The sequence below is a fragment of the Euprymna scolopes genome, chromosome 10, assembly GCF_053919585.1.
Source record: "Euprymna scolopes isolate OS-2025 chromosome 10, ASM5391958v1, whole genome shotgun sequence".
In the NCBI taxonomy this organism is placed as follows: domain Eukaryota; kingdom Metazoa; phylum Mollusca; class Cephalopoda; order Sepiida; family Sepiolidae; genus Euprymna; species Euprymna scolopes.
This window is the reverse complement of record NC_136491.1, coordinates 96400783-96415741: the sequence shown is the minus strand read 5'-3', so window position 1 is coordinate 96415741 and position 14959 is coordinate 96400783. Positions and strand designations below refer to the sequence as shown.

Below are 14959 nucleotides of genomic sequence, written 5' to 3'. Positions count from 1 at the left end.
AAAGTGGTAGTAGGAAGGCAAGCTCGAACCCGTACCGTGAAGGAGGAAAAGAAAAAGAATGGGGAAAAAACCTGACGTCTTTGCTGTTACGACCACCGTCAAACCGGAAGTGATATAGGTTAAGGCTAGACATTCGAAAAGAGGGGATGACTTTTGAAAATATCGGCGAAAAAAGCGACCCTCCCTGTAGAAAAGTGCCCAGCTGAGTGTGAAGAAATTAATGTTTTTAGCCACTTTTTCGGCATTTGTCGTCTGAAGGGTCGAGCTTCAAAATGATACTGATCTTGTGAAAATCCGTCACCTCTGTCGAACGTTTTGGGTAGACATACAAACATACACACATACATTTATATATTGGGAGCTCAGATTTTCGACTCAAACTGGTTAAAAAGCTTGCGCTATCTCTGAATACCCTTTATGTAAAATTTCAAATGTTTAGACCAGAAATTATCTGAGTAATTTGTTAGAGAACGCAGAGGTCAATTTTTTTTAACTTTGACCCTTATTGTGACATCTTAACATTTATTGTTTTGGGTTCAAATTAAGTTATTAAGTTAGACCCATGTCCAAGGAACCTATATCTAAAATTTTAAGTGTTTAGACCCAAAATTGTCGGTGGCGTTTGATAGAGTTCTCAAAGTTGTTCAAAGAGTTCAAAGTTCTCAAAGAGCTCAAAGTCTCAAAAGTTCTCGTTGAACTTTGACCCCTTAACAGCCAAATTTCTAGCCGAAAACGGATTACAAAGATTTTCCCAAATCTCAATACCCTGTATATCAAATTTCGAATCTGTAGACTTGAAATTGACAGTTATTGAGTAGGGAAATGTACACAGACAGACACACACAGAGACACTTTCTGTTTATATATATATATATAGTTGTAAATTATGAAAATATACCCCCTTTGTTTTATTTGGACCTGGCCTATACATATGTATTCTGTAACTTAACCTTGTTACTGGCATTTTGTTTACTAATTTTATTAGAAGTTATTTTAATAGTTTGAAAAAGATGATCAAGTAACCATACAAGTGATTTAATTGCTAGAAAACGGATATAAATAACAACGGAATACTCTTAAGATGTGTATGCTGATAAATTCGTACACTGTCCAAAGAAAACATAAAATATAATGAGGTTAGGGTTAGGGTTAGGCAATGATCGTGTTTTTTTTTGTTTTTTTTTTGCATGTTTTTTTTTGTTTTGTTTTTTGTGTGTCTTTTTTTTTTTTAATATCTTATTTGGGTGAGATGCTACAGGCAATTAACCAGTTTTAATAATCCACTGAGAAAAATTACTAACAGTTAAATAAGCTGCTTATTCAAAGTCACATGACCCTGATTATCAAAAAATGAACGAATCAGAACATCCCAAGAAGTTGGAAGTTATTTGTCTGAAAAAGATTACCAAGTAATCATTCAAGATCATCTAACTAATAGAATAAATCGTTTCGCGTTTAGTCTTAACTCGATTCTAGTATGCTTAAAAAAAAAAAAAATAAACAAGGACAAGATGTTCTTTAAATGATAGGCTGACTATATTCAAGGGAGACCCAAAAGCTCCAGTTTTATTAACTGCTACACTGAGGTGTAGGGGAGAGCAACATTTCGTTATCAGGATTAGTCTGCTTACCCTTGATCTTTCCCTTATAATACTGAGTGTTTACAAAGGGAACATCAAGTACCATTTTTTTAAGTCTTTGGTATGATTTAACCAAGGATTGAACCGGGGGTCCCTTTTTTTTTTTTTTTTTTTTTTTTACAGGGTAGTCACCACTTATCAAGGCCAGGAAGGCACTCAGGGATAAAGGTTATTGCGTGTACAGTAATCAATGGGATAGTATTAACAAACACTCTTACCATTATGCCAAATTCTTTAGACGAGAATGTTGATAAAATGGTACAAGGGTCCAAAGAAATTTTGAAATATAAAATTTAATGAGGTTAGTCAATCGTGTTTTTTTTTTTTTTAGTATTATTAATAACATTTTTTTTTTCTCATTTGGGTGAGATGCTATAGGCAAGTAACCCAGTTTTCATAATTCACCGAGAAAGATGTTAACGGTTAAGTAAGCTGCTCATTCAGAGTCACATGACCCTGATGATCAAAAAATGAACCAATCAGAACATCCCATTAATGGGAATTATGCTTTGAAAAAATAAAAAATAACAAAACAAAAACCAAATAAAAAAAAGTTACTTGTATTAGTTATTTCTTTCAGTTTTACTTGTCATCTTGGCTACTTGTAAAAGATCTTCATCATTGATTTTTAAGAATATTTTCTTAATGCTTCATGCCGGCTTTGAGCATTTTACACAAGCTGATTATTGTCTATGCAGTCGTGCGATTGTCAGCCAATCACTGAGCCTTATTCAAACTAATTTTTCATATTGAAAGTCTCTATGAATCTATTTTTATTATTATAATTCAATCTTTCTTCTGGAATCTGATGTTTGAATTGTGCTTCTTTAATAGTGAATTTATAAAAGAGCAGGAAAGACTTCGTATTAGTGATTTAACAACGGCTCTCACGGTATTGCTTTAAAACGCGTATTGTCTGTCATAACAGCCATTGAATTTTAGTCGAAAGGTATTATATATTTTTTTTTAACTTTTTAAAAAATAAGTTAACTGTCTATTATTTAATTGGAATTCATTATTGTTGAGATGAGTATAATTTATTAATTTATTTATTGCGGACTATTATCCTCATCTTTCTTAGTTGTTGTTTCACGACGCTTCGGCCAACTATTCCCCCGGCCTTCGGGGCCCGTGGCACAGTGGACAGAGACGTTGAATCTCTATGGTTCTAAGTGAGAATTGTCTGAAGATAGCGGTTTCAATCCTACCCAAAGCCAGCCAGAGATACTCTTCTACCTATCTGGAAAAGTTTTTAGTTTATTTGATCATCAGAAATGTTGAGCCATGTGTGTTTCTCAATCTCAAAATATTATTGGAATTTTCCATTATTTATTTTGATAGTTCTTACAAGACACCAAAAACTGAACCGCAGATTTAATAATATTTGCTCTGCCAACCACAGAAGTATTCAATACAACAGAGGCGTGTGCGAAAAGTCTTTTTTTTTTAATGTATGATCACAAATCAACAATAATACTTGACTTTTACCATTAAACTTTATTTGAAGTCTGTAATTACGTTCAGGTTGACTATAAATTCTTTAAAAAAACTAAACACTTTCAAATTCCGATATTGTAAACTAGTCGGCCACTTCAATCCATTGTTAATTGGTAAAAATGTCTGTCAAGTTTTTCATAATTGTTCTATGTTTATTTTACTCTTTCTTCTCGAAGACGGATTGTATTTCTCGAGATTAGTTGCTCTTTCTTCTAGAAGACTGATTATATGTACTTCTCGTTGCTAGTTACTCTTTTTCTCGGAGACTGGTTGTACTTCTCGTAGACTAGCTGCTTTTTCTTCTCGTAGACTAGTTATATGTACTTCTCGTCAACTATTGGTTGAGATTGTCGGACCGACTTCCTCATCTTAGTTGTTATCGTCACAACGTTTCGGCCGTTTTGCCCTCCGTTTTTGTATCGAACTGGGGAACAGTTTGTTAGGAGTCTCAAACCCAACCCTTTATTATTATTACGGGGGTACCGTGTTCGGACTCCAGCTAGGCTCTGGGACATAGTTGCTGATTCTCTGTTTTGAATGTTACTTTTTCACTGCCTTCGTTCAGGATTGAACTCAGCACCTTTGGGTAACTGTAAACTTTGATACAACGTCTAGGACCACTCGGCCATATGTCACTAGGACTTAGATTATCAAGGATTTCCACGTTATTGGCCAACTGCCTTGCGCGATCCATGGCAGGCTTGCATTGTTGGTGTTCTCTATCTCTTTCTCTCTCTTTAAAACCAAACAGAACTTCCATAAACAAAGTGTCTTTCCTAGAACATCCCATCTGTGGAAGATAATACCACAAGGCTGATTCATAACCGACTAAAAAAAAAAAAAAACATTTTTAGATATGTCCACGTACCTATGTAAGAGACTCTGTCCGTCTGTTGGTCGGTTAGTCATGCTTAAGTTGGAAATAATATTTTCATTGCTAGATATGAAGATTGAATGAATGCCTCTGAGCTCTAATCCCCCCCCCGGTAAAACAATCACAACATGAACACATTTATTCTTTCTTTAAGTGTGTAACATAAAATGAGGCTTCTGTAACATTTTAATAACAAAATCAAAGTTCTTTTGTCATCCGTGTTTGACGTCGCCGCTTCTCTTCATTGTCGCAGTTTTGTCTAGTGGTTGCTATAAAGCTTTTTTTTTTCATGCAGGAAAGATATAAGGAGACGTTTGCTGAGAGTTTCTTAAAGGATTTATTTGGGGGGGGCGAGAGAGAGACTAACGTTCTCTTAGCTAATTAATTATTAATTAGCTCGGGAGATAGAGAGAAAGAAAGAGGGGAAACTAATGCGCTTTGGACTAATTTAGTTAACTTTTTAACTGAACTGAATGACGTACACGGATAGAGATATCGGGGTAACAATTCACAGTTAGATTATCAAGGATTTCCACGTTATTGGCTAACTGCCTTGCGCAACCCATGACAGGCTTGCATTGTTGGTGTTCTCTATCATACGGTTTCTACAGACAAAAAACCTTTTTCTTTCAGCTTGTAAAACGTGACGCCATTCATCATCTCGAATCATACCGCTGTTTGTCTTTGTAATATGTAACACTTTCAGCGTCTAATGTAGAATGACTCCAACAACTGAAACACAAATTTAACAGTTAATTTAATGAGATCTCTTTAATGATTATTAATGAGTTGTTTAATGAGGTTTTGTTTAAAGCTGTTTGGCTTGTTCGAAATTACTGCCAGCAATTTTGTTTTCTAATTTCAAAGAAAAATGTCACTAAGTTTGTCTGCAGTAATCATATCAACATGAACCCAATCGAACGCATCATCCAATCTGTGCTGAAACCTCACCAGACACTTCAAAATGAAATCGAATATGTGGGGATATAACTTTTACTGTCTGTATTAACTTGAAGTCAAAAACACTGTTCTGAGTTTGTATTTCTTGTTCTGTTTTACGATATACATTTGGTTTGTTTTCTTTTTTGAAAAAGAGAGGTATTTTTCGAAATCATCAAAGACATATATATATATATATATATGCATCAACGTACAGTACTGTTTCGCTGTTTCACAACTCATCAGTGTGGCTATACAAGCAACTGCCTCAAGCCATGGTCGAAACCTGACCGCCTAAATGACAGTCAAGGCTCCTCACCATAGCACTATATGGCTGTTGCTGTGAGGGTAATGAATTAACAATGTTTTGTTTTGACATCGTCGAAATGCCTCCACTTGATTTGTTTACACAAAGATCGTCGCTTAATACACTAATGACAGTTTGTATATCACTTCCCGAAATGCTCAACCCAACTAGCTGGCCGCCCAGCATTGCTGAATCGTAAAATATGTGTAAATATTATATTTTAATTCATGCAAATTTCTCATCCACATATTAATACGATAGCGTGTGTGTTACTTTGTGTGTCACACTTACATCTTTTTGCAAGAGAAAATTGACTCTATAGTAATATATACAAAATCTGCATGAATTAAAATATTTTATTTAGGCGTACTTTATGACCGGGCATCCCTGCTAGCTTAGATAAATACTTTTGCAGTTTCAGGCAGAGGTCTCCAAACTTTTCGAACAGGGCGTCATATCGCTGACTTTTTGAAGCCGAAAATTACCTGAACGTGTTTTATACTCTTTAGCTTATTAGCTTTGGGTTTTTTTAGTAAAACTATTTTTTTTAGTAAAACTGTTGTTTTTTTTAGTAAAACTGTTTTTTTTTAGTAAAACTGTTTTAGTAACACTGTTGTTTTTTAGTAAAACTGTTTCTTCAAAACCTCATTTTTACAAATTATTCTCGGAGCAAAAAGAAAAACCATTACACTATTTTTACACATTTCCATTTTTAAAATGTTTCTTGAATATTTTTGTCTTCTACAAGAGCTCCACGGGCCGGATTAAAGACTTCGGCGGGCCAGATCAGCCCAGTTCTTTTTTGCTGGTGGTAGATTTTTATTTATTTTTTTGTGATGTGATTATTTTGCAGGGATGAATCAGATTTGGAGCTCAGTCGAGTACCTTTCATGGAAATAACGAATTTGCTTCAGCAAAAAAAGGATTGATTCACCATTTAAAAAAAAAAAAAAATCCAATCTCCAATTCATCATATAGAACGAATCATTTGTAATAGTTTTTAAATATTCATCAGTCACCACTTACCAAGGCCAGAACTTACTCGAGGATAATGGTTAAGGAGATTGTCAGTTGGATGATGAAAAATATTATGAGAAGATTTGAAACAGTAGATTGAATGGGCAGAATTTAATTACTTAAAAGGAGGACTTGACAAGTATTTGTGTATATTTGACTTGAAGATGACCATGCAGGAAAGCAGTCCAATTTGTTTTTAACGCTTTACTGCCAAAATTTTTTTTATGCAATGCATAAATTTTTTAATGATGAAACTCACACGTGACGGAAGTTAGCATGCAACTAACGCAAAAACAATTTTTTAATGATGAAACTCACCCGTGATGGAAGTTAGCATGCAACTAACGCAAAAACAATTTTTTAATGATGAAACTCACACGTGACGGAAGTTAGCATGCAACTAACGCAAAAACAATTTTTTAACGATGAAACTCACACGTGACGGAAGTTAGCATGCAACTAACGCAAAAACAATTTTTTAATGATGAAACTCACACGTGACGGAAGTTAGCATGCAACTAACGCAAAAACAATTTTTTAATGATGAAACTCACACGTGACGGAAGTTAGCATGCAACTAACGCAAAAACAATTTTTTAATGATGAAACTCACACGTGACGGAAGTTAGCATGCAACTAACGCAAAAACAATTTTTTAATGATGAAACTCACACGTGACGGAAGTTAGCATGCAACTAACGCAAAAACAATTTTTTAATGATGAAACTCACACGTGACGGAAGTTAGCATGCAACTAACGCAAAAACAATTTTTTAATGATGAAACTCACGCGTGACGGAAGTTAGCAACTAACGCAAAAACAATTTTTTAATGATGAAACTCACGCGTGACGGAAGTTAGCAACTAACGCAAAAACAATTTTTTAACGATGAAACTCACACGTGACGGAAGTTAGCATGCAACTAACGCAAAAACAATTTTTTAATGATGAAACTCACACGTGACGGAAGTTAGCATGCAACTAACGCAAAAACAATTTTTTAATGATGAAACTCACACGTGACGGAAGTTAGCATGCAACTAACGCAAAAACAATTTTTTAATGATGAAACTCACACGTGACGGAAGTTAGCATGCAACTAACGCAAAAACAATTTTTTAATGATGAAACTCACACGTGACGGAAGTTAGCATGCAACTAACGCAAAAACAATTTTATAATGATGAAACTCACACGTGACGGAAGTTAGCATGCAACTAACGCAAAAACAATTTTTTAATGATGAAACTCACACGTGACGGAAGTTAGCATGCAACTAACGCAAAAACAATTTTTTAATGATGAAACTCACACGTGACGGAAGTTAGCATGCAACTAACGCAAAAACAATTTTTTAATGATGAAACTCACACGTGACGGAAGTTTGCATGCAACTAACGCAAAAACAATTTTTTAATGATGAAACTCACACGTGACGGAAGTTAGCAACTAACGCAAAAACAAAGTTGTGAGGGGCTACTATTTAGGACCAGATTTGCAGGAATACTATTTCGAATTCGGTAGCGAGATGTCTGTTCACATTACGCTTGAATTTCTGCATGTCAATATATTTAGGAAAACAGGGTCCTGGAAAGGAATTTCAAAGAGCAGCAATCCCAGGGAAAAAAGCAAATAGCAGGCTTTACGGCATCTAGGGCTCTCTACAGTGTAGGGGTGACATTTTACAGTTTGTCGGGTTTATAGAGGGCATTGTCATCAAGAAGGTTACTAGTGCTCGTAATTCATCACTTGCCATTGAAGTACTTGTAAAACAGGCACAAGGATGCCACGTTTCGGCGATGAGACAGAGGTTGGAGTTTAGTTGATAGTCCAGGACCTATTAGGTTGGCAACTTTTTTGAACCCTGCCTAGGAGTTCGAGACTAGTGGCAGATGCACCAGTCCAGATGTGGTAACAATACTCTATGCATGGACGAAGCTTGACCTTGCAGAGACACAATACTCTCAGGTGTGAGTAACCTCCTAGCATGATAGAGAGAGCGCACCTTCCTTGCAGCAGCCCTGGAAATTGCCTCAATGTATTTGTTCCAATTCATGTTGTATGTGAATGTTAACCCTAGGAGCCTGAGGGAAGTACTTTCAGGCAGTGTATCATTAGCCATGACATTCAGTGGTTGAGAAGATTTGTTGTAATTATTAAAGGAAATAAGCTTAGTCTTGGCTGCGTTGAACGTTACTAATTAGTTACGGCCCTTCCACTACAGACTAGAGGTCTTCCTTTAGAGCTTTAGCCATTTCCTTAGATTTGTGCTCATTAGTTTTATCTATTCTGGGTTGGACTTTTTTTCTGATCTTCATCTCAACAACAGTAGTAGTAGTGGTAGTAGTAGTAGTAGTAGTAGTAGTAGTAGCAATTGTTGTGGCTGTAAAAGTAGTGCCAGTGTGTAGTGTTGAGCTATCTCTCTCTTTCTCATATTGTGCGACAATATTGATTCTTTAGAGATAAAAAAATCCGAATCTGATTCTATCATTCTTAAGAGTCTGAAGTCTTAAGCCTCTACAACCTTTTTTTTTTTTTTTCTTTTTGTAATCGTTCTATTTTCTCGTCCAGGATCCCGGACAACACTGAATAGTTCCGCTAATCTATATGAATGATACAGTAGAGATGTGTATGCGTGTCTGCTTGTGTGTAAATATTTTACCACTAAACTCTTAAACCACTGGTTACATAGCACGGAAATTAACAGGCAATAGAAATCATACACCAAGAATGGTTTTAATGAATGAAGTCTGTTTGGATGAATGAATAACGCGTTCAGAAGTCGGCAAGTTGAAATGCAAAATGTTCATTTCAACTTGCCGACATTCGTATTAATTTGCGCACGCGTAAAACGAATTGTAGCTAAAGGTGGTTTAATTTCATAACTTTCTTATCTATTTGTCGGGTTAGCTCAAATGGTAATGAAAACGGCTGAAGTACTAAATGGTTTGGTTTCAATTCTAGCTGATGGCAACGAAGTCATTTTTTTTTTTTTTAACTTTTGAAATCAGTACTCTCTCTCTCTCTCTCTCTCTCTATATATATATATATATATATATATATATATATATATGTGTGTGTGTGTGTGTGTAGAGAATTGGTTCTGTAATAATAAATACGAAATCTGCATGAATTAAAATATATTTAATGTATTTTACAAAGGACATGGTTGGCTGCCCTCTGCATGTAATAACTAAGACTGTGACAACAGAATATTCTTATCATTGTTTTGACTCTCCGGTATATATCCGACACAGACACACTTAATCAACCGATAACCACATCCGTCTATATAAAAACATATAAGATATTAACAGATATATACTCAAGAATCAAAAAAAAAAAAGAATATGCTGTTGTCTCAGTCCTAGTAATAACTAAAGTAATGATAACTGTTTGAATAATAAACTGTGTGTTTTATGGACATTTTTCTTCTATGGTCTTAATTGCAGGTGACCCCAATGCCTATGAAATTACTATGAATGACGATGACCGCATTGCTTTGATGGTAATGGTCAAGGAAGGAAAGATTACCACTGAACACGCACTGGAAGTCGTGAGTACTTTATTTACTCGTTAGCATGTTCAAACTCCTTATCCTACAATCTTGTTTGCTTGAATATAAAACTAACATAATTAACATTACGAGTGATAATAATAAACGGTTATTAGCATTACATGTGATAATAATAAACGGTGATTAACATTACATGTGATAATAATAAACGGTTATTAGCATTACATGTGATAATAATAAACGGTGATTAACATTACATGTGATAATGATAAACGGTGATTAACATTACATGTGATAATGATAAACGGTGATTAACATTACATGTGATAATAATAAACGGTGATTAACATTACATGTGATAATAATAAACGGTGATAAACATTACATGTGATAATAATAAACGGTGATTAACATTACATGTGATAATAATTAGCGGTGATTAACATTACATGTGATAATGATAAACGGTGATTAACATTACATGTGATAATGATAAACGGTGATTAACATTACATGTGATAATAATAAACGGTGATTAACATTACATGTGATAATAATAAACGGTGATTAACATTACATGTGATAATGATAAACGGTGATTAACATTACATGTGATAATAATAAACGGTGATTAACATTACATGTGATAATAATTAGCGGTGATTAACATTACATGTGATAATGATAAACGGTGATTAACATTACATGTGATAATGATAAACGGTGATTAACATTACATGTGATAATGATAAACGGTGATTAACATTACATGTGATAATGATAAACGGTGATTAACATTACATGTGATAATAATAAACGGTGATTAACATTACATGTGATAATAATAAACGGTGATTAACATTACATGTGATAATAATAAACGGTGATTAACATTACATGTGATAATAATTAGCGGTGATTAACATTACATGTGATAATAATAAACGGTGATTAACATTACATGTGATAATAATTAGCGGTGATTAACATTACATGTGATAATAATAAACGGTGATTAACATTACATGTGATAATGATAAACGGTGATTAACATTACATGTGATAATGATAAACGGTGATTAACATTACATGTGATAATGATAAACGGTGATTAACATTACATGTGATAATGATAAACGGTGATTAACATTACATGTGATAATAATAAACGGTGATTAACATTACATGTGATAATAATTAGCGGTGATTAACATTACATGTGATAATGATAAACGGTGATTAACATTATATGTGATAATGATAAACGGTGATTAACATTACATGTGATAATAATAAACGGTGATTAACATTACATGTGATAATAATAAACGGTGATTAACATTACATGTGATAATGATAAACGGTGATTAACATTACATGTGATAATAATAAACGGTGATTAACATTACATGTGATAATAATAAACGGTGATTAACATTACATGTGATAATGATAAACGGTGATTAACATTACATGTGATAATAATAAACGGTGATTAACATTACATGTGATAATAATAAACGGTGATTAACATTACATGTGATAATAATTAGCGGTGATTAACATTACATGTGATAATGATAAACGGTGATTAACATTACATGTGATAATAATTAGCGGTGATTAACATTACATGTGATAATGATAAACGGTGATTAACATTACATGTGATAATGATAAACGGTGATTAACATTACATGTGATAATAATAAACGGTGATTAACATTACATGTGATAATAATAAACGGTGATTAACATTACATGTGATAATAATAAACGGTGATTAACATTACATGTGATAATAATAAACGGTGATTAACATTACATGTGATAATAATAAACGGTGATTAACATTACATGTGATAATAATAAACGGTGATTAACATTACATGTGATAATGATAAACGGTGATTAACATTACATGTGATAATAATAAACGGTGATTAACATTACATGTGATAATAATAAACGGTGATTAACATTACATGTGATAATAATTAGCGGTGATTAACATTACATGTGATAATAATAAACGGTGATTAACATTACATGTGATAATGATAAACGGTGATTAACATTACATGTGATAATAATAAACGGTTATTAGCATTACATGTGATAATAATAAACGGTGATTAACATTACATGTGATAATAATAAACGGTGATTAACATTACATGTGATAATAATAAACGGTGATTAACATTACATGTGATAATAATAAACGGTGATTAACATTACATGTGATAATAATAAACGGTGATTAACATTACATGTGATAATGATAAACGGTGATTAACATTACATGTGATAATGATAAACGGTGATTAACATTACATGTGATAATGATAAACGGTGATTAACATTACATGTGATAATAATAAACGGTGATTAACATTACATGTGATAATGATAAACGGTGATTAACATTACATGTGATAATGATAAACGGTGATTAACATTACATGTGATAATGATAAACGGTGATTAACATTACATGTGATAATAATAAACGGTAATTAACATTACATGTGATAATAATACACATAATAAAACTAACCTTTTTTTCTTTTCACATATATATTTATTTATATTTATTGTGAGTTTTTTTTTATCCGTGGTTTTAATCGGATTGACTGCATTTTTATTCTTTAAAGTTGTTTAGTTCTTAAAGCTTACTCTGAGTAATCTCACGTATACAAGCGTCAGGAAATCGAGAAAAGCATATGTGAGATTACTCAGTAAGCTTTAAGAACTAAAGAACTTTAAAGAATAGAACCGCAGTCATGACAAAGTGAATATTGTTATGATGTAGATGTAACACATATCTCGGAATTGGTTCTTCAGATTTTAACAGTTTTCCATGAAGTTTTATATACAGGGTGTCCCAAAAGAAGCTGACGGATTTTAAATTTGATTAACTTCCTCTATTTAAGTTATGCTTACCAATTTTAATATGTAGGTAGGTGAGCCTCTCCGTGATTTTTTGAGATATAGTAAGATATCATAGTCTACTTATTCTAATTTTATTTACACAACTTAATCTAGGGTATGTTTTTCACAAGGTCTAATTTTAGTTATGAAAAATGTTACTCAAATGTCCACCAATTCTGATTACTTCATCCGCCGTTACTCCACACCATACTGTACATTTTTGAGGGTGTAATTGCCGTTGTGCTGTTGCGTGGGGATTTTCTGATCCCCAAATCCTGCAATTTTGCTTATTTATGAACCCATTCAGATGAAAATGGGCCTCATCGGACATAATGAGGTTTTTGAGAAAGTTTGGATTCCCATTGGTTAAATCTTGGAATTGCATGGCGCATTCCAGCCTTTTTTCCGGATCGTTTGGCTGAAGCTATTGTACCAATTGAATTTTATATGAAAATTTGCCCTCTTCATGAAGCATTCTGTGAAAAGATGATCTAGAGACCCCAATTTGACTTGATCTCCTTTTTACTGATGTGGATGGATCCTCGGCCACAGTCTCTGCTAATCCCTGACGATTCTCATCACTTCTTGCCGTATGGGGTCTACCAGATTTAGGGAGGTCACATACAGACCCTTGCTCATGAAATCGAGCCACCATAGCTTTTATTGCATTGGGAGTAGGGAAATTTCGTGTGTTGAAGTTTCATCAAAATTCTCTTTGATTTTCTAATACTGACTCATTCAACTGAAAATACGACTCTACAATAAATATCCGCTCCTCTGTAGTGTAACGACTCATGATGACCTTGAAACACAGATACATGGTAAACAGCTGATGATATCCATTTCCTATCTCAGAATTTAAGTTAAGGATTCTTGTCTAGTCTTTACTGTTACATAGTTGAATCCCTTTATGTAACTGTGAATTTTTTCAGCTTATGTAAGTGCCGTCTGCGATATTTTAAATTTAGTTTGAATCCCTAAGAACTGAAACTGCATTTTTTTGTCTTCATTTGTAAAATCCTCCAAGTCCAAGCTTCTTTAGGCTGTATGTATATATATATATATATATATATATATATATATATATATATATATATATGTGTGTGTGTGTGTCCATATGTATGTACGTATTAGATGTAATTTTTTTTTATATGAAAACATTATTTGGTTATAATTTTGCAGGCATGTTTCAGTCAGAGCTCCAAATAGCCATAGCTCTTGTGGTCAAAAGTGATTATACTCTATACAAATGTAACCCATGACCCGCTCTGTTATTCTTGTACATGTGTTTTTTTAGTTGATTTTGTTTCTCATTTCCAGTTTGTTTTCTTATCAGCCAATTGTCCGAAAATATTTTTTCATAGTGTTTTTTTTTTTTTTTTACTCTCATGAAGCATAATGCGACTGCAGATACATAAACCAAACTAAATGTTTACATAATAAATAGTTATAAAGCTCTACACAGTATTGAGTACTTTTGAAAACAGTTTGGTTTTATATTATATATTGAATTGGGTTATGTTGAAAATAAATCCATAAAGTGATCAATCATAAGAATGAATAAAAAAGAAACTTTGGAGTGGGGGTAAATATTTGCTTACTTTATTATGGATGCAGTAGTAAGGAAAAGGATTTCTAATTTTTGTTATTATTTTAACAAATGTTCGAACTATTGATAATTCAAAATGTATTATTTTCGAGAGGTAGGTCAAGCAGTGGGCGTTTGTACTAAAAAAAAAAAAATAGCTTTGGCAAAAAAAAAAAAAAAAAAAAAAACCCTGCTCTACCAATGAACCAAAAACATATTGTTTTTTTTCTTTAAAATTTAGTGCATTTTTAGATACCTTCACTCAAATTGGAGTATGGAATCTCATATGTTGAATAATAAAAATCAGGATGTAATTCTATACTGACTGTATTTTTCTGTAAATCTCAGTTAAGTTTTATTTTATTCCGGAAATACTCGATACGGTCATAAATCTGAAACAGTATAAGTACCTTGAATATTGAAAAAAATATTAATATTAAAAAAAAATGTCAAATTCAGAAATCTTCTTTTTTTTTTTTTTTTAGTCTGGATTGTTACCCATTTGTGCTCCCGTGTTTTCAAAGGAAAGGGGTTGTGGCTTTGTAAAATTCAGTAATCTTATGAAGCAGACGTATTTTAGTCTTCCTCTCTGAAAAAAAAATTGATTTACTAAAAATAAGATTTTTTCTTTCTTAATTAAAATTA

General features: G+C 33.1%; 1 protein-coding gene across 28 annotated transcripts in view; it reads left to right on the top strand.

The window, feature by feature from the left end:
- The window catches only part of LOC145286154 (uncharacterized), an 811438-nt gene that overhangs the window by 606754 nt on the left and 189725 nt on the right, over positions 1-14959 (top strand). For all 28 annotated transcript variants that reach the window (XM_080134928.1, XM_080134927.1, XM_080134924.1 and 25 more), the window contains one exon: positions 9728-9831. In XM_080134928.1, coding sequence (XP_079991054.1) covers positions 9728-9831 — 104 coding nt within the window. The remainder of the gene's footprint in view (positions 1-9727; positions 9832-14959) is intronic.